At 46.9% G+C, this 21,567-nt stretch overlaps 1 protein-coding gene across 1 annotated transcript in view; it reads right to left on the bottom strand.

The window, feature by feature from the left end:
* Positions 1–18,066, bottom strand: part of B3GAT2 (beta-1,3-glucuronyltransferase 2) — a 100,106-nt gene extending 82,040 nt beyond the window's left edge. Inside the window, exon 1 of the mRNA XM_055534781.1 lies at positions 17,467–18,066. Within this exon, the coding sequence (XP_055390756.1) occupies positions 17,467–18,066 (600 nt within the window). The remainder of the gene's footprint in view (positions 1–17,466) is intronic.
* Positions 18,067–21,567: the final 3,501 nt, after the last annotated feature.

The raw sequence follows: 21,567 nt of genomic DNA on the forward strand, positions 1-21,567 counted from the left end.
TAGACTCTTTGTAGCCTCAGTAAAAGGTTATTTTACAAAGTTATCATGACCAATCTTTACTTTGGTGGAAAGTAAAAATATAGGTGAGTCTTGAAAGGTAACCTAATTCAGAAAGTCTAAAACACAACAAAATACAGAGGCTGTTTACTCACACAAGATTCACAGCAGGGGTTATTTAAATAGGGCTTTGTTTAGTGACTGTTAAGTCTTTAACTTGAGAGAAGAGTATCGGAAAAGCAAATGGATAAAGAAACAAGAAGCAACATTATGCTATTTACAACTGATACACTTCAAACATAAGAAGAGAGACAGGATGAAATTGAAGGATGGAAAAAGGAATATCATGTAAACAGTCTGCATATGATAGCTATTGTGGCTATACTCATATGAGATAAAATAGCTTTCAAGACAAAGAGATTACCAGCAATAATGAGGGACAGTTCATAATGATGAAAGGGTCAGTTCATCAAGAAAAAAATAAATCTGAAGTTGTGGGCACCAAATAACATAGCTTCAAAATAGGTGAAGGAAAAATAAATGTAAAAGGAGAAAGAAAAATTCACCGTGAAAGTCAGAAATGTTAACAAGAACATTAACTATTAGTAGGGATACAGAGAATTTAAACAGCGCTTGACAAATTGATGTGTATAAACTCTATGCCCAGCAACATCAGAGTAAACATTCTTTTAAGGCACACATGGAACAAGCATGAAAACAGCTGTACGCTTGAATACAAAGCAAATCTCGATAAATTCCAGTTGAGTGAAACTAGACTATGCTTTCAGACCACAAAGAATTGAACTAGAAATCAGAACCAAAGATTATAACAAACCTAAGTATTCAGAAATTAAGTAACATGCTTTGAATTATTTGTAAAATTATAGAAACTATATGAAAAAAATAAATCAGTGGAAACTAGAAAATATTTGAAATGAGCAATATGAAAGCACAGCAGCAAAATTTGTGGGATGCAGTGCTTAGAGTGACGTGTATAACTTTATGCAGACATTAGAAAAGGAGATAGACGACCCAGAGGGATGGTATGGGGAGGGAGGAGGGAGGAGGGTTCAGGATGGGGAACACATGTATACCTGTGGCGGATTCATTTTGATGTTTGGCAAAACTAATACAATTATGTAAAGTTTAAAAATAAAATAAAATTAAAAATAAATTAAAAAAAAAGAAAAGGAGATAGAAAAATTAAAGATCTAAGTTTTCATTTCAGTACATTTTTTAAAAGAAGAAAAATAAAATCAAAAGCAAAAGAAGGAAGGAAATAAGGGAGCAAAATGAAACAAAAACAACAAAAAACTGAACTAGAGATAGGCGAAAGAGAAAAAGCAGAGTGAAAAAGTGGATCCGTGAAACCTCCTCTCATCATTCAAATCTGTTTCAGCACGTTAGCTGTGTGGCCTCAGGCCATAGGTAAGGCTCTCTGAGCTTCTTTCCACCCATGTAAATAGATATGGTAACATTTTAGTGGCATCTCATAGGGCTATGACTCTGGAGCGTAGGTAAGTACAGTATGGGTGCCAGCTATCACCATACTGCTCAGAGACAGAGTCGTCAGCCTTAGCCTGGACACTGGGACCCGTCAACAAAGAAATCCTTTGCTTACATGTTTAAGAAGCAAAAGACATTTAGTTTTTAGGAAAAACTGTACCAAGTAAATTTCACAAATCCAGGCCTGGAATAAGGGGTGCCCTTCCTTCTGTGTTTCAGTACAAGTTCATCTCTGATGATGTTTGAGGTCAGCCCTGGATGTGAATGTGAACAAGAATCAAGGCATTTAAAATCACATCTAGACAGACCTGGAGAAGCAACCAGTCCAATACTGGACTGGCAGCCCAGTCCAGTATTCTTGCCTTGAAAATCCCATGGACAGAGGAGCCTGGCAGGCTACAGACCATGGGGTCACAGAGAGTTGACACCACTTAGAGACTGAGCACCCACGTACTAGACAGGCCTCACCAGAAACCACTCTTCCATGGAACACAACTCAGAAGACCCTGAATTATTTTATCTGTGTGTATCCTCATGAAATGTGTAGCACTTTGTGTGCTGTTCTTAAACATACATGAATGGCGTTATGGAATAGATTTTTTCCATCATTTTTTCTCTGCTGTACCATATTTTTAAGATCTACTTATGCCGCTCTGTGCACCTGAAGTGTCTCTCAGTCCTGGATTTTTCAGTTCTACTAGTAGCATATGATAATATATTCCAGAGATGGGACAGAAACCCAAACTAACTTATTAAAACCCCTAACAGGTAGCATCAAAAAGAACAAAATTATTAAGAATAAACCTAACCAAGGAAGCAAAATATTTATACACTGAAACCCATAAAACCCTGCTGAAAGAAATTAGAGAAGGCATAAAAAAATGAAATGATATTCTGTGTTCATGGGTTCAAAGACAATATTGTCAAGATACCAATACTACCCAAGGCAGTATGCAAATTCAACACCATCCCTATCAAAACTCCAATGGTTTTTGCAGAAATAGAAAGATCCATCCTAAAATACACATGGAATCTTAAGGGAACCCAAACAGTCCAAAAAAACCTTGAAAAAGAAAGTTGAAGGACCCACACTTCCTGATTTTAACACTTGCTAGAAATCAATAATAACCGAAACAGAATAGAACTGGCAAAAGACAAACATACCGACTAGTTGAGTAGAACAAAGAGCCTAGAAATAAATGGCCATGTATGTATGGTCAAATGACCTTATACAAGGGTGTCAGGACCATCAACGAGGAAACGACGGTCCTTTCAACAAAGGTGCTGGGGAAAGCTAGATATCCACATGCAAAAGATAATATGTAATACTGTGTACAAAAATTAAGGACGTTTGTTTCTTGGCAGGAAAGCTACGACAAGCCTAGACAGCATGTAGAAAAGCAGAGACATTACTCTGCTAACAAAGGTCCATATAGTCAAGGCTATGGTCTTCCCAGTAGTCACGTGTGGATGTGAGAGCTGGACCATAAAGAAGGCTGAGCACCAAAGAATTGATGCCTTTGAGACTGGAGAAGACTCCTGAGAGTCCCTAGGACAGCAAGGAGATCAAACGAGTCAATCTTGAGGGAAATCAATCCTGAATACTCATTGGAAGGACTGATGCTGAAGTTGGAACTCCAGTATTTTGGTCATCTGATGCAAACAGCCGACTCACTGTAAAGTCCTTTACACTTGGAAAGATTGAGGGCAGAAGGAGAAGAGGGCATCAGAGGATGAGATGGCTGGATGGCATCAACAATGCAATGGACATGAACTTGGGCAAACTTCGGGAGATGGTGATGGACAGACTGGCCAGGCATGCTGCAGTCCATGGAGTCTCAAAGAGCTGGGACACGACTGGGCAACTGAACAACAACAACAAAATCAACATTAATGACCTAAACAAAACAGCTAAAATTATGCAACTGTTAGGAGAAAAGCTTCATGACACTGAATTTGGCAACAATCTCATGGACAGGACACCAAAAGCACAGGCAACAAAAGGAAAAATAGATAAACTGAACTCCATCAAAATTTAAAACTTTGGGGCATCACAGGACACTATCAATGAAAATTAAAAAAGCACCCTTCATGCTCAGGGCTGGTGCACTGGGATGACCCTGAGGGATGGGATGGGGAGGGAGGTGGGAGGGGGGCTTCAGGATGGGGGACACATGTACACCCATGGCTGATTCATGTCAGTGTATGGCAAACCCACTACAATATTGTAAAGTAATTAGCCTCCAATTAAAATTAATTAATTAATTAAAAATAAAAAAGCACCCATCAAAATGGGACAACATATTTGCAAATCACATATCTGATATAGACTACTATCCAGAATATATAAAGAACTTCTAAAACTCAACAAAAACAAACAAAACCAAACCAAACAACCTAACTGAAAAATGGGCAAAGGACATGAACAGACAGTTCTTCAAAAAAGGTATACAAATAGTATAAGCATAAGAAAAGATGGTCAGCATCACTAATTACTGCTGCTGCTGCAAAGTCACTTCAGTCGTGTCCGACTCTGTGTGACCCCATAGACGGCAGCCCACTAGGCTCCCCTGTCCCTGGGATTCTCCTGGCAAGAACACTGGAGTGGGTTGCCATTTCCTTCTCCAATGCATGAAAGTGAAAAGTGAAAGTGAAGTCCTCAGTCGTGTCCGACTCTTAGCGACCCCATGGACTGCAGCCTACCAGGCTCCTCTGCCCATGGGATTATCCAGGCAAGAGTACTGGAGTGGGGTGCCATTGCCTTCTCCAAGGAAGTGAGATAGAAAAGGACAAACAGTGTATGATTCTACCTTATACTAGGCACCTGAAATAATGTAACTCACAGAGACAGAAAGTAGATTATAGGTTATGAGGGACTGGAGGAGGGAACACGGGAAGCCACTGTTTAAAGGGTACAGAGTTTCAGCTTGGATGAAGACAAAGTTCTGGAGATGGAGAGGGAGATGGTTGCACAGCAGAGTGCATACACTTAAATGCCCCTGAACTGCACACTTAAAAATGGTTAAAATGGTAAATTTCATGGAATATATATTTTACTAGAATACAAATTACAATAAGAATACTCAATTTTCGTTTCTCCCCCACAGCCCTTCACAAAGAGGGAAGAAAAGACCTAATAAGAAGCAGAGAAGAGGCATTTATTTTTAAATCTCACTGGAATTGAACCCAAAGACAACGGGTTTTCAGAGGAAAACTGGACTGCTGTAAAGCCCCAAATCGTCACCTGCAGAAACCACAAACATTGTCAGTCTGACTTTATCTTAATTTTTTGTGGGTGTTTGTAAAATTAATTTTTGTTGGAGTATAGTTGCTTTACATGTTGTGCTAGTTAGTGCTGTACAACAAAGGGGATCAGTTATACAGTGCTTTCTACATATACCCACTCTTGTTTAGATTCTATTCCCTTGTGGGCATTACTGAACACTGAATAGAGTTCCCTGTGCTATACAGTAGGTTCTCATTATGTTTTTGTTTTAAAATCTTTTTTTTAAACCCCTAAGACAGAGGGGGAAAGGCAAGGCGGGAACAGGTTTAAAAAAAATCACAAACCCTGTCTTTTCAGTATGTACAGCAGGGGTCACGGGCACGAAGCCTAGGGTCAGGGGATGAGGCCCAGCCCCAGCTCTGGGGACCGGGGTGCGCGGGATGGGGGGGACCTGCCTGAGCATCCCAGCAAAGCAAGGATGCAGCTCCTCGCAGAGAGACGTCCCAAGGACGCCTGGAGCACTTTAACCAGTGAGAACAGATGCAATGGAAGAACTTTCCAAAGTTACAAAAATATCCCCAAACTGTCGGCCGACCTTTAAAAACGACAGTGGCATTTTAGTCTTGCAATGCCGAGTTTATCTAGATGATCACGTGCCCACACGTGGACCCTGGAGGCTGACCGCTGGGACCACGCAGTGGGGACAGCGAGGGGCCCGGTGGATCCTGTCTTCTGCCCCCTCTCCCCGCTCCTGGGGCCAGACCCCAGGGAGAGCAGGTGTCCAGCCCGGCAGAGAAGCTGCCTTTCTGACCCACAGGTATCTCCCTCACCGAATCCTCACAATTGGACACATCACAGGCCCGCCATACAACTGACCGTCATTTGTAAAAAGGGCTTTGTGGTTCCTAACTTCAGACACGTGATGAGAAGGAACCATCTCAACACCGAGAGGGGGAGCATGGCACACAGCGAAGGATGAACACCCCTGCGAGGTTAAGACCGGAAGGCTTGGGCTTGGCTGGGTGTGGAGCCCACAGTTTCCAGTTCCTAACTTCATGCTCCTCTCACCAAAACAACCGTTTTCAGACGACGTGCCTGGGCCCTGGATGTCTATAAAGATTCTCATGGACCATATGAGCACAGACAGCTTTAAGGGGACACATCCCAGCTGCTGGGAAACTCTCCATATGCTCCCCCGAACTGACCTCTTGGATGGAGTGGTCAGTCCTGCCTTTCATCTTGCTTTGTCCCAACTGCCCTGCTCCAGCTTCAGTAGCTTCAGTCGTGTCGGACTCTTTGCGACCCTATAGACTGTAGCCTGCCAGGCTCCTCTGTCCATGGGATTCTCCAGGCAAGAATACTGGAGTGGGTTTCCATGCCCTCCTCCAGGGGATCTTCCCGACCTAGGGATCAAACCCACTTCTCTTACATCTCCTGCATTGCAAGAGGGTTCTTTCCCACCAGTGCCACCCGGGAAACCCCATATCCATCCCAGATCATATTAAATATATTGTCTCACTGTGATCAAACCTCCAAGACCAAACACAGATGATCAGAAATACTGCTGTCTTTAATAAGAAAGTTCCTCTCTCTAATGAATGGGTAACCTCATCCTTTTAGAAGACAGAACATTTCTAATTAGCTTTTTCAACAAAATAGAAGAACTAATGTTATCAATAGATTATTAAAATCATTTATGCTAAGAGATCAACATAGTGTCTTTGGCTTAGAGCTCGCAGGTTCAAAAAATTGGAGAACACTGCTGGAAGAAAATGCTTTCCATCATAGTTATTTTATGGGAACAAGTGTGACCTAAAGGGAACCAAACTTACGCTAAACCCCATCTCTTTCCAGCAATAAGTAATACTGTCGATGACACAGAGTATGCATCCTTAGCAACAAAATGCTTCATCTATGTCTGTAAGAAATCAAGTTCCAAGAAATGTAGCTTTTATACTTAATAGTTAATTATCCAACTTTGCAACATTTATATTATTTTGATAACTTGATTACTGCTACTAAATATACCATTGAAAGTGAAAGTGTCCGACTCTTTGTGACCCCATGGACTGTAGCCCGCCAGGCTCCTCTGTCCATGGAATTCTCCAGGCAAGAATGCTGGAGTGGGTAGCCAGTCTCTTCTCCAGGGGATTTTCCCAACCCAGGGATTGAACCCGAGTCTCCCACATTACAGGCAGATTCTTTACTGTCTGAACCATCCGGGAAGCATACTGTTAATTCAAGTATAAAAGTGTTTTTTAAGTATAGTTGATTTGCAGTATTATACCAGTTTCAGGTGTACAACATAGTGATTCAATATGGAAATCACATGCTTTGCAACAATTTTACATGATTTTTAAAATGTAGTCATCAACTTGAAAATATCCTAGAAGGTATGCAGTTTTATCAAATTCTTTTAGGCGTTATATGAACAGAAAATGCCAAGGACCCCTGGGGGTGGCCACACTTCAGGGTCTGTGGAGAAAGAACAGGGAGAGGAAAGAACTATGTGCCTCCGCACAGCCCAGGGGCCTGCAGATGGAAGGACACATGGACACACACACACACATGCTTTCTCTCCCCAGCTGCTGCGTCTTCCTCAAGACGGCAGGAAATGGGCTTTAAGATGCTTTTATTTATGAAAATGTAAGCAGTATTTTAAAAACAAGAAGGTGGTTCAGGGTGGACCTCCCAGTCGGTGCCAGGCAGTAGACGCCCCAGCGATCCAGTCTAGACTGGAGGGGCCAGCACAGGAGAGTCTGTCAGACTGGAGCCTCCCTGCCGCCTCGGCCAACTGGTACAGGAGAGACCCATATGCTGAACCTTCCCATCCAGCAAATGACCTTAAAAATCAAGTGATTGCTTCTAACCATGTGCTTTAACAGAGAAAACCATAATTCCAAAAGATACACACACCCCGGTGTTCACAACAGCACTATTTACAACAGCCAAGACATGGAAACAACCAGGATGTCCACAGACAGAGGAATGGATAGCGAAGCTACGGTCCAGATATGCAGTGGGGTATTGGCCACAAAATGGACAAAATGGTACCATTTGCAGAGACGTGGACAGACCTCGAGACTGTCATACAGAGTGAAGTAGACCAGAAAGAGAAAAACATATCATATATTAATTCATATGTGTGGAATCTAGGAAAATGGTTCAGAAGAGCCCACGTGCAAAGCAGAAATTGAGACACAGACATAGAGAACAAACATATGGACAATAAAGGGGGGAGCGGGGTGGGATGAACTGGGAGATTGGGATAGGTATATATACACTGCTATTTATAAAACAGATTAACTAGCGGGGACCTGCTCAGTGCTCTGTGGCGACCTAAATGGGAAGGAAATCAGTAAAGGGGGGTGCGGTATTTGTATATGTATAACTGATTCCCTTTGCTGAACAGCGGAAACTAACACAATGCAGTAAAGCACCTATATTCCGGTAAAAAAATTTTTTTTAAATAGATTCATTTCATTCCTACTAAGCTGCCCTCTCCTTTGTAACAGACTATCTCCTTGATTCATTCATTAATGCTACAAAGAATCTATTATGCGATGCATCTCAGGTCCACACCAGGGGCAAGGGCTGCGAAGGTTACAGACAGTCACACCCCAGAGCTGCAGGAAGCTGCATGTATGTCCTTCTCTGAGACCCATGCACCCAACCTGCAAGCTCTCACCCGGTCCCTAACCAGCTCCACACCCACGAAGAACACTTGTGCTACCTCCTTCTAGCCTAAAACCTCCTTATGATGCTTTTTACTTTCTCACATCTTGCTTCCTCCAGGACTCCTTATAGACGCTCAGTTGTGTCTGACTCTTTGCGACCCCATGGACTGTAGCCTACCAGGCTCCTCTCTCCATGGGATTCTGCAGGCAAGAGTACTGGAATGGGTTGTCATTTCCGTCTCCATGGGATCTTCCTGACCCAGGGATTGAACCCAGGTGTCCCGAATTCCAGGCAGATGCTTTAACCTCTGAGCAACCTGCGAAGCTCCTTATAGACAAGCCTTGTTTAACTCGTGTCTTTCTCATTGTCCTAACCCAGTGGTGTAATTCAAATCGCCAATCTACTGGTTCCTCCTGACATGGAGTAATTTGGGAAAGTCCTGTACCTTTGCCCCATCCTCCTCTCCAGGCTTCCAGAAGCACAGTCTAGGTTTCAGGAGCAGAGGACTCAGAGGCATCTCCCCAAGCGAGACAGCGTGGCTCCCTGGGGGACCCATCACTTGGGCAGTCACTAGTAGAGAAGCAGGGAAAAGAACATTTATAACCCTCCTCTGTTCAGTATTTCTTGGAGCCATCGGAGGCAGGTAAACCTCTCAGATGTCCCATGACCCCAGGTGATGAGGCTGGACTTGAACCTGGGGCTGTTTAAGCTGCAAGCTCCCACCTGAGCCCCCCACCAGCCTCCCACCTCTCATGTGTGGAAAGTAGGTCAGACACCGTGTGGGCTCGCAGTCCCCCCGACACCCTCTCCTTGCTCTCAAGCATCCACGGGGATGCCTGGCTACAGACTAAGGTTCCTGGTTCTCTCTCCCCGTCTCTCCTTCTTTGCACTGAAAGCTCTCAGAGTCAGAGCAGGAGCCAGTTTTTCTTCCAGTTACTACTTAGAGGTCTCAGTATAACCCTAGTTACACGAACAAACTTCAAGGCGGTGGTCCAACAATCTCTGTTTCCAGAAATAGCTTCCTTTGGGGACGGACCCCCTTAGCTCCAACGTTTCCTACAATCCACTCCTTCATTCAGTAGGTATTGAATGAACACTTACAATATGCTGGGCACTAGAGACACAGCAGTGAACAGAAGAAACTACCTACCTTGATAGAGTTTAAATTCTAGTAGGAGAGCAGTGAACTTCAACACTGATGTTAGCTGCTAAGACGAATCACGACCGTCTACATTAATGATTCCTTGGTACAACCGGATGTGCATTATATATCTACAATTTTTCTATTGATCTAGGATCTACCTTATCCAAATTCTTCTTAAAAAATTAGAGATTAAAGATTTGCCTGCAGGGGGATCTAAAAAGCACACGTGAAAAAGTAAAGGCATGCCCTTCACACTGCTGTGTAGCACTTTCTAAATTCACAGACTGGTTCAAATGCAGCTCCCTCTGCCCCCTCCCCTGCCAGACCCCCTCCATCCTTTAGATGTCAGCTCAAATGTCGCTTCCTCCACAACCACAACTACAATTCATGACTGCATCAGGGGCTTCTGCTGTACACGCCCAGGCACCTGTGCTTTTCTCAGCAGGCTCTGATATTAGCATACAGATTAGGTCCAGAGGCTTAAATGAAGAGGGCAGGGGTACTCTGTGTTCATAGGAGGGCTCCATTCTGCTGTAATTAACACAGAGTCTGGCACATAGGTGTGCAACTAACACTTGTTAAGTAGGAGAGAAGGATACTGATTTGTTCCTTTCAAACATCTTCTAAACATGGTCATGTTTAAGCTGAGCTGGGAACAAGGAATCTGGTGGAGTGATACACTATTGAGGATAATTTAGATCAGGGAGATCTCAGTGGAGAATGTTCGGCATTTAGCATGTGCAGCTTTCACTAGACAGATGAAGATGCAATTGACAAATACCTACCATGCAGACTGCAGTAAGGACAGTCTTAGATACTGCATGTAACTTGTTGCTGTTTGTTGTTTGGTCACCAAGTTGGGTCTGATTTTTTTGCAACCCCATGGACTGTAGCCCACCAGGCTCCTCTGTCCATGGGATTCTCCAGGCAAGAATACTAGAGTGGGTTGCCATTTCCTTCTCCAGGGGATCTTTCCAACTCAGGGATCGAACCCACATCTCCTGCAATGGCAGGTGGATTCTTTACCACTGAGCCACCAGGTACTGTCTCCACTGACAGAGGAGATGGACAGAGGGAGAAAAAAACTACTGAGTTTTCAGTTATTTGGGGGAAAAGACCATATAATCTGACTTGGGGTAAGGAGCATGTTCACCCTTCCCTTAGCTCAGCCATCCTCAAGATTTTCCTAGCATGCAGAAATTCACAATTTACTAATTTTGTGTTTAATCCAGAGAAATTTCTAGTCCCCAAAGAACCAAACAGGACAATCAACAAACCTCCCACCCACAAGGGAGGAGGCAGGTGAGCCGGGCGGTGTGGCCAGCAGTGGCCAGCATAACCAGACCAACGGCTCCAACAAGCTCGTCCTGTGCTCCAGGGGCAGCTGCCCCATAGCCCCTCCGCCTGCCACTCATGTCAGCGTCAGCTCAGATTCACTGAGGTCCCCAGCCCCTCTCCTCCACCCCGATGGCAAGGCACCCAGCCCACCGGAAACAATCCAGTATCACCCCCATTTCCATTCCATCCTGAAATGTATTCTTCCCTTTACTCTGTCCACTCTGACATGCTCAGCAGATTACCATTGCTGACGTATGTACATCAATCGAGGGAAAAAGTTAATGCTGCATTTTCTTGCAGAAATTAATTATTTAAAAAATTATTATTATTATTTTATTTTGGGTTGTGCCCCACAGCTTGTGGGATCTTAGCTCCCTGACCAAGAATCAAACCCATGCCCCCTGCATTGGAAGCACGGAGTCTTACTCACTGGACCACCAGGGAAGTTTCCCAGAAGTTAATTCTTACTTGTTCCCAGGAATGGACAGTTCAAAAACATAAAAGACTTCAGGTTATTATGCTTATTTAGCAGTTTTCAGCTGACTTGAAAAAAGAGTCTAAAAGTCAAATGGTCCCTTAGTGAGATAGTGAGGAGATGACGTTTTCATAAATCCAAGTTACATCAGGAAGAAAAGGGCAAGAGAGAAAATCACAAGTTGATACAGCCAAGAAGACAGACCTATACGTATAACTGAGCCACTCTGCTGTACACCTGAAAGGAACACAACATTGTAAACCAACTCTGCCTCAATAAAGAATAAATTTAATGAAAGGAGACAGATCTGCCCGAGTTCAAGTATGGCAGTGGCTAGAATACCCGACTCCAGTACTTTTGCCTAGAAAATCCCATGGACAGAGGAGCCTGGTAGGCTGCAGTCCATGGGGTCGCTAGAGTCAGACACGACTGAGCAACTTCACTTTCACTTTTCACTTTCATGCATTGGAGATGGAAATGGCAACCCACTCCAGTGTTCTTGGGGACGGGAAGCCTGGTGGGCTGCCGTCTATGGGGTCACACAGAGTCGGACACGACTGAAGCGACGCAGCAGCAGCAGCAGCAGAATAGTATGAGAGACAGAGGCTTTACTCATAGCAGTGGATGACATGCACCCATCGGACGGTACAGGTTAGTGAGATGGGCTGCACGGTACCCAGAGGGCAGGCTCCAGACCCGGTCAGGAGATTTTGTCTCAGACAGCTGCTTGACCCTTTAGGTGACTTCCTGCTATGGCAGCTCACCTATAAAACGGAGATACTGATTACACTGATCAGCGTTATGACCATCTTAGATTCGGGTTGCATTTTTAAAAATCCCTGTATTCATCAAAGAATGGTGTTCACACCTAAATATCAGCACTATAATGGGGGCCACTGGGGGCCATACTAGAACCTATCCAGCAGCTGTCATGATGATCAAATGAGCGAATCACGTAACACCCTAAATGTGGCTCCCAGGCCATAGTAAGTGCTCATTTTGCTTGTATCCATGATAAGGAGTATTTTACATGTTTATTTCCAAGTTGTACACAAAAATTACCTGGTAGGACCAATGGAGTATTTTAGTGTATTTCTATGAATTGGAAATCTATTGTAAACCTACCTATTTACCAGCCTACCTACTTACCCATGGATTGGTATGACAATTTTGTGTTTCAGGGTGAAAACTTGAGAACGATGTAAAACCTAAACTGCATGCTTCGACAGCACTACAAATCAAATATAAATAATGTTATCTTAATTTATGCAGACCAAGCAAATAGTTCATCAGAGTCCAGAAGGTCTGAGTAAACATATCTGAATATTATTAAATTCTGTCCTGAAAAACCCACTATTAGAGTAGCACCTGGAATAGTTAATAAATAAGGCTGTTGACTTTGGTTCTCCTATTCTGCTTTTGCAGCACGCCTTCAAAGCAATTACTATTCCATTACTGTTCACACAAGAGAAAATTTACTAGCCTGCAATTTAGAGGTAAGTGGGATAGACAGAAGAAAATGGAGTCACCCACCAGGATCCAAGAAGCTGTAGACAACAGTCTAAATGCTTAAAAGACACACATTCATTGCCACACACAATAACCCGGACTTGTCTTCATGTCTATTCATGAGAAAGAATAATCAGTGGAAAGCAGGTTGGAGGAAGAAGGAAGATGGAAAAAAGACAACAGGAAGAAGGGAGAAGGCCTTTGAAACCTGAGGAGTTATTTCTGATCCATTAAAATATCAAGATCCAGATGAAAACTGCTGGTGTCCAAGGAAAACCCTGTCAAAAATGAGCCACAGCTCAAGTACCATACATCCAGGGAAAGTAAAGAAAATGTACAGATTTAACACTGATAGACTAGGAAAGCTGTCCATCCTTCTAGACATCCATTTCGCAAAATTCTCACATTTGATCAGACTCACAGCGTGACTATTAACATGCTCTTAGGAGGGAAGAAACACATGAGGGGCGTGTTTTGGGTAAAATCATCTTTGGATGGTGCTCTCTAAAAGCATCTTTGAGGTTTCTTCACTTCGAAAAGATAATCACTCTACACTAACTGTGTCAAGGGGAAATGGAAAAGGAGCTCTCCTGTCTCCTTCTGGGAAATACATTCGTAATCTATTATTTAGGGGGAAAGTGCCAAACTCTGTAAATCTCAATATCCTTTGGATTATGGCTCCAATGAGCTGCACGTAAAGGGTGGAACGTGTAACTAAATTATCAGAAAAGGGCAGGGTAAACTCATGCCTCACCTCCCCCACTCCCAGCCCCTGCCCAGCACCCAAACAGCTTAACTGCACTCAACACAAGATCCAAAGGACCTCTCTAGTTCACTACTTACCAGAAACATCTTCCAAATGCAATCTCATTAACTGAGACCTTTCCTAAGCCTGTAACCAGTTTCGAAGTCAGCTTGTCTTCCAGCCTCACCTCGTTAAACTGAAAGTTAAATTTTTATAAGTTCTTTCCTTGCTTGGAAAGTGATATTTTTTAACCTTTCATTTCAACTGGTTTCCCCAAGGTGGAAAGCAACTTCATCTGAAAAGCGGCCTCTTTAAACTCAAGAAACTCTGGAAGGTTTTCTAGTAGAGGACAGAAATCTGATCAATAGTGTTATTGAAAAAATGTGACCAGCTACAGTCCCATTTGTTTGTGGCTGTTGCTTCTGTGAAAGCCGGGCAAATCCTTAGCAAATAAGCTTTTCCGGAGAGCTAGATGGATGGGGTGTGCAGGCCTCAGGCAGCTAGAATTACCTGAGAGCCACAGCGCAAACTCCTATCAAGGCCACAACGAGAAGAGGCCGCTGGGAACCAGATAACGCCAAGCACCTCCATCTCTGATGGGCAGCTCAGCTTTGGCCACAATTCACACAGCTTCCTTTGCAAATGGATTTGGCTGTTAAATGTAGGGTTGTCTGATGCAAATATTTCTTTCCTGGCCGCACAGCTCAGTTGAAAGGGGAGCCTGAAAATTGGCTGGCTGGCTAGCTGGATGGGAGAAGAAAGCTCAATTCCAGCTAAGCTACCACGGAGGATTAATTGCTCCAGAGTGCCTGTTGTGCCTTAAATTTAATTTGGAAACCTTTCATCTTTTACTTTCCTTCATTGGCAGCCAATGCTTAGAGAGCTAATTTGTACCTGGTTCATTTTCCTCCTTTTATCTTATCTAAGTTAACATCAACCATGGAAATGAGAAGCACCATGAATAAAAGATGAAGCTTGCCTCGGGACATTCTTTCCTGAGGTACTGTGAATTACTTAAAAACTAATTTGTGTGTGCACCATAGAAAGGGCTGAGATGTATGCCAGGCCCTCCAGCATCCCTGATCAGTATCTTCCCTTCCCCCAAGGAGTTATAGTGTTTAGATGTCTTAACTGGTCCTACCTTTTTGCCAAGACAGCAATGTCTAGACTGCAGTACATGTGAAATCATTAATCTAGGACTGGTGGAGGGTAGGACATCCCATTAATATACAAGACTAAGGATGCATAATTTCCCCTAATCTGACTTCTTAGAGAGTTCAATCTTGCTTGCCATGCAAATAAAAGAATGTGCTGTAATAAAGAAAACTTAATGTCTCAACATACATGCCTGGTGAACAGAGAGAGATGCCTTTTTTGGTTCAAAAACATTATGTTGGGGGAGGGGTGGTGGCCGAGGAAGGGATTAGTACTAAAACTCCTGCCTGGGAGGAACCCCGAGAAGCTACAGGACTTAAATTCTAAGTGTATCATGCATATTATGCTTTAAAAAAAATCCCTTCTGTTGTGTATTTAGTATACTTGGCACCTCTCCATAAATAAGAGACACACATGTTCGTAAGTTTATTTTGAATATTTCATTACTTCCAACCATACAAAACATTAGTATCTTATAAGTTTAGCATTTTTTTTTCCCTATATAGTTTCCTCTCGGCTGACACTTTTTTTTTTGTCCCCATCCTCTCCTCTTTATCTTCTCTCTTTCTTTTCCCCAATGGAGCAATGAAAAAACCTCTTGCTGCTTCATATCCACCACGAACAAGACTTCTTTCAGTTTGGGAAGCATCAAAGAAAGACTGTGTTCTGGGCCATTTCTCTGGCCAACTCCTCCCTTCAGTCCAGCGCCTCACACCAGCAGGCTGGAAGGGGGGAGCAACTGAGACCTACTGCCCTTCACAGCCCATTCGCCTAAAAGGTTAATTAATAAAAATGTGCCCTGTTTTGCTTACCCAAGACTACACATTTTCACAAGCAGAGCAACTTCCAAGTTGTATAAGAAGAAAAAAGACTTTGGGGGTTAAAATGATGGTGTTCTGAAACATAAGGGTCTTGGCTTCAGAATACAAACCATGTCTTTTGGGGGCAAGAATATGCAGGCAGAATCATGATAAAACCCAACTTAAAAAATCAGCTGATATTTCGAATCTTGGATATAATGAAGACCATACTATACAATGACAAGCTAATTGATTTCTTCAGAAGAAATACAGGAAGAAAGTCCTCCATCGTGAAAGCATGGAAGAGAGAGAGGAGAACAATTACTGGTCCTTTTATTCAAGAAGCAAGAGAGGATGGACAGAAATGAAGGCAACAATTGCCCCCAAGAAATGGATTTTTAAAGCCACACAGGCAGAAAAATGAAGCTGGAGAGACACTGAATAGCTCTATCCTGAGGTTATGAAAGCCAAATTGAGATATTAGGATGAAAGCATCGGACGTTTGTGATTTCTGTGAAGTGTGCTAAGTCGCTTCAGTCCTGTCCGACTCCGTGCGATCCTGTGGACTGTAGCCCGCCAGGTTCCTCTGTCCATGGGATGCTCCGGGCAAAAATACTGGAGTGGGTTGCCATGCCCTCCTCCAGGGGATCTTCCTGGCCCAGGGATCAAATCCGCCTCTCTTATGCCTCCAGCATTGGCAGGCGGGATCTTTATCACTAGCACCACCGGGGGATGTCTAGACATACAGATCGCCCAGTTTACTTAGGGGAAGGGAAGGGATGATGGAGTCTCAGAGTCAGGATGTGGGGGATTTGGGGAAGAGGAAGGCAACAGTCGCAAGGCATGTCAAAAAGTCCAAGGTCTTTTCCCGCTATATTTGTGGAGGAGGAACAAGAAAACTGTCAAAACCAGGCAATCCAGCCTCATTTGCAGAACGCACACGCATGCGCACACACACACAGGCTGCAAAGCAGCAGCCTCAGGGACGAACGCGTGTTCCAACCCGGTGCCTGCTGGCTTCATGCGGCTCTGGGCTCCAAGGGACACTGTGCCATCCCAGCACCAGCGGGCCAGGCTTTGCTGGGGACCTCACGGCGAGGACCAAGCAGCAATGGCCGGTGCAAAAGTGGCCAAAGAGGGGCCTCGAGAAGGGTCAGGAGAAGGAACCCGGCAGTACTGCTGATAACCTCGGGCTGTGAAAAAACAGAACCACAGGGCAGTCCCAAACTTAGTTGGCAGAGGGATTCCTCGAAAAGGAGGTCATCTTTAGAGTCAAGAAGGGCCTTTGTGGGGTACAGGGAGAGATGGTGGGGAAGAATTCCCTAGAAGTCAGTGTTTTCACTAGTAACCATTTCCACCCCACCAAACTCTAACAGGGAAATGGGTGTCTGGCTGATTATTAGTTACCATCTTCAGCGTCCTCCTGATATGGCTCTAGACTCAGAATCACACCTGCGTGCACTGAAAAGGCCGTCAGAGACCACCTAGCCTGCCCCCAGGGCGCAGAACCCCTCTCCTTGCAGCCCAGCCTCTCGGGGCTCCATCCTCAGGCCGGCCAGAGCCCAGTTTCTAGAAATCCTCCAGGAGCCTCACAGCTGCACCACCGCTTCAGCCCAATCGCGGGGCCGGTGAGTGAGTGAGTGTGTGTGTGTGTGTGTGTGTGTGTGTGTCTGTGTGTGTGTGTGTGTGTGTTGTGGGGGAAGGAGGGGGAAGCAAAGCTCCCGCCAGACTCTCTCCAGGAGTCCCGGAGGTCCTCCCACCCTCCTCCAACCCCGGGGGATCAGCGAGAGCCGCGGCGCGGCGCCCGGAGTCCCGAGTGGACGCGCGGGGAAAGGCAGCCGTGGCAGGACCAGCCCGAGTGGTGTCCTCCCTCCCGCCCGGGCCTGCCGCTACCTCCTGGAAGAGCTCCAGACTGTAGGTGTTGTCGTCGTCGGCGAAGAAGAGCACGCCCGGCTGCGCGCGCTGGTGCCCGTGCCTCTGGCGCAGCCAGGCGAGGCCTGCGTTGCGCTGCTCGGTAGCGCGCGGCAGCCCGGGCCGCTTGTAGCGCCGGGGCGTGGGGACGTGCAGGTGAGTGCTGGGCAGCCCCGCGCGCGCCAGGAAGCGGCTCACCAGCTCGCTGCGCGCCGCCGCGTCCTCCACCAGGATCCAGTGCAGCTGCGCCACCTGGCGGAATGTGTTGGCCAGGCGGGTCAGCTCGGCCTTCTGCACCGGGCGGCTGTAGGTGGGCGTGATGGCATAGATGGTAGGCAGCGGCGGCTCGGGCGGCGGCGGCGGCGGCCGCGGCCACGATTCGTTGCGTGGCTCCCGGCCGCGCCCCGGGCCGCCCCGGCGGAGCGGGAGCCGGGCGCCCCCGCGGCCCCCGGAGTAGGGCGCGAAGTAGGGGCGCGGGGTGAGCGGGGGCGCGGGCCTGCGCGTGTCCACGTCGAGCATGATGATGACGATCAGGATCCAGGGCAGGAGGATGAAGAAGCGGCTGAACAGCACAGACTTCATGGTGCGCTCTCCCCCGACCTCTCCGACGCCCCGAGCGGGGCTGAGCCGGGGGACCCCAGCGCGCAGTTTGGACGGCGCTGGCGTCCGCGCTCAGGAAGCCGCGGCCGGCGCGCACTCCATGGAGCGGCGGGGCGCTGCGGGGGCGCGGAGCCGGGCGTGCGGGGTCCGCGCAGGTGGCGGGGAGCTCGGGCTTACAGGGCGTGCAGGCAGGCGGGCTGGCGGGGAGGTCCCTACTCCGGGTAGTCGGCGGGAAGCGGGACTCGGTCCAGCCGCGCGCGCCGCCGGCTCCGGAGTTGTGCGGGGCGCCGGGAAGGTGGTGATCCAACCGCGCTCTTTCCGAAGCGTGGGAGCTAGGAGCCGTCCCGCGGCGCCGCAAGCAAAGGGACTCCAGCCGTGGGTCCCTGGTGCGCTCTCGGGGTGAGGAGACAGGCGTGGGAGACAGGCGACGAGCGCTCTCCTTCGTTACATCCCAGCCGAGGCGACGAGCACCGGAAGCGGAGCTTGGGATGTCTTGCGCCCAGCTCGGTTCGCGCGCCGCCGCGGAAGCCTGTGCCCGGGTCTCTTCGCTCAGCGCTGCTCTCGGTAGAACCTCTCCGGGCTCCGGCAGCAAGATCCCAAAGCCTGGAAAGAAAGAAAAAGCGAGGGGGCGGGGGCGCTGCAGACTCCAGAGTCCCCCCCAGCCCCCAGTCCTGTGGGGAGACAGCAGCGCTGCTACTGGCGGCGTGGGGCTGCGCGGGGAGGCGGGAAGGCGGCCGGGCGAGCCGACTCCGGAGGCGGCTGCCGCACCGCCGAGTGGGAGCGGGAGGAGGGTCCCCGTCGGGCGCCGCGGCCTCGGGGAGGGGCTGAATGCTCGCTCGCTCGCTCGCTCCCCCGACCTCCGCGCTTTTAGCTTTCTGAAATGCGGCAAGGTCTTTGGAGACCAGCCAGGAAAACACAGGCACGTGCCGAAAACGCGGGAGACTTCGGGTGGGGAGTGAGAGGAGAGGGGCGGCGGGAGAGGGCGTAGGATACCTTCTCTGGCGCCCGGCGCGGGCTTTGTGTGCTGGGGTTGGACCGCATCGCGCAGACAAGAAGCGCTTTCCGCGAAAGGCAGAGATCATGGACATCCCCGAGAAACAGAGGGGTGCCCCTACGGGTGTTTGACTAGTGAGAAGGCCCAGAAGAAAGGATCTATCCGAACCTTTGCTGCCTGGCTGCAGTTGATCATTGCGGGGAAATTCCTAAAACTCCAGCTGAGTTAGCAGGTCTAACTTATTTTCCTTCTGTACTCTGGGTCACAGTTCCTGACAGTCGGCTGCCACCGGAATGATTTCGTTTGACCCTCTCGGCGATCCTTTCGATGAGGCCTGGGAAGTAGAATCACCTTCATTTTCTGGATGAGGAAGCTGGGACTCAGAGTTGGCAATGAGTTGGCAATGATCTCGCCGAGGTCAGTGGCAATGGCCCAGCGGAAAGGAGACGTAGGTGCCTGGAGTCTAGCCGGTGGCTTCGGCCTGCAAAAGCCACTCTCAGCACAGCCCCCCGGCGGGCGGCCCTCCTGGCGGTAAACAAGGTGCATTCAGAACCAAACGGAGTGCTCGGTGACATGTGGAACCATGACAGCGTCTGGAAGACGCGAGTAGACGCAGGCTCTTGGTTTGGGTGTTTGCTATCTAGCGGACCCGCTGGCTGAGCCTCTGGCTGCCTGCGATGGGGCAGATGAAAGCGGGATCGCGCTCCCTGGGCACGTGCAAGGGAGGTGCTCGCAGAGCGGCAGCAAAGACTTTCCCCAGCCTGTGATAAATAATTTCTGAGCCCATCTTCCCTCGCTGTCTGTCTTCCTCAGTCGTCTTCACAAATAAACCCCGGCGATCGCGCTCTGAGTGTCGGCACGGGGAATGAATGCTCTGGGACCGATGCTCGCGTGTCCAGCGGCTCTGAGGCTCCTGGTTTCTCAGCTCTGTCCTGGCTGCTCCAGCCTGGCGTCCGGTCTTGGCGCGTCCTGAATTTCCCTTATTTACAGCCCAGAGTCTGAAGCCCGAGAGTGAAATGTATAATAATAACCCCACACGCCGCCCTCACTAGGGATCACCTCTTCCACCTTCCAGTATCAGCTACTAGCTCATACTTTAAATCACAATTTAGATCAGTGCCTCCAAACATAGGAAACAATGAATCCATCAGACTCCTTCCTATGGTCGCCGATAGCTTAGCGGGCAAGTCAGGCCCCGGGGTGCGCCTGGGGAAGTCAGGGTCAGCATTTTGGGGGAGGCAAGGGAGGACGGTTGGGGAGGGAATTCGGTGGAGGCGTTTCTCGAAGCAGCACACACACCTGCCCACCCTGCAAAGATGACTGAAGTCTCTTTCATCCTGTTGGAATTTTTACATGTAGTTGAAGAGAAATGCCTCGTGTGTTAACTGAGTAAAACTGAAGTGGTCACAGAATTGAACTTAAAAGCATCACTAAACTTCATGAGTAGGGACCTTGGTTATTCCCTCTCAACCTTGAAACCTATTTCCTGATTGCTTCTTTTCCAGCAACCAGGACTGCTCAGAGAAGAAACACTTGCAAAATCATCACCTTTTGGAATTTATTTTGAGATTTTGACTGGGGCCCAGGATTCACAGATGTCATACAACACAACCCTTAACCAGCACACAGGAGGTCTGTGCATCTTTTCTGTTATCCTTAGTCAGCATTTCCCCCAGGTGTACATCACTCACTCATCTGCTGGGAACATGATGGTTCTTGGAGTAGACCCGGGTTTTATCCCCAGCTGGGTTGGTTGGGCAACTTTAGAAAGTCAATGAGCTTTTCAGAGTCTGTGTCCTCATCTGGAAAAAAATGGACTTAATAGAACACACTCCATCAAAATCTTGTAAGGATTAAATAGGATATGTTAGGTAAAGTATTTTGCAGAGCAGCTGGCAACATATAAGTAGTCAGTAAATGCTATTTAAATACAGGTTAACACTTTCTCAAAGGAATATCTTACACCAGGGGATCTAGGTGATCATCTTAACAATGCCTCAAAATAGGGCCCCACCTGAGGAGATATTAATGTGTGTGGTAGAGCCTTCTCCAGTTGGGGTAGAGAGGGGAAGAAAGAGGAAGTGAACTCCTAGTACACGATGCCCCTATCACACGGTAAGGATGACATGATTCCAAGTGACATTTATCTCAAGTGACTGAAAATGCCATTCAGTGACTCAAAAAATGTGGACCTACATCTTTCATGATCAAATGTTGGCAAAGATACAAAGATATAAAAATGAAGAATGTCCATTTGAAGCCAAAAATCAGGATAGAATACTACTAAGTGCAAAAATATATTATGCTTTAAAAATATTGAGAGAATTTATCAGGGCACCAGAATGGAAACAGCTTCTTTAAATGGAAGCATGAACAAAATATTTTTCTGAAGCATAATCACTGATAGCTATGGTACGTTCCCATAATGTTTATGATACTCTTACATAAAACAGTTTAAACGTGATCTGTGGCTGCTAATGAAGGTTGGT

The sequence above is a fragment of the Bubalus kerabau genome, chromosome 9 (genome assembly GCF_029407905.1).
Source record: "Bubalus kerabau isolate K-KA32 ecotype Philippines breed swamp buffalo chromosome 9, PCC_UOA_SB_1v2, whole genome shotgun sequence".
In the NCBI taxonomy this organism is placed as follows: domain Eukaryota; kingdom Metazoa; phylum Chordata; class Mammalia; order Artiodactyla; family Bovidae; genus Bubalus; species Bubalus kerabau.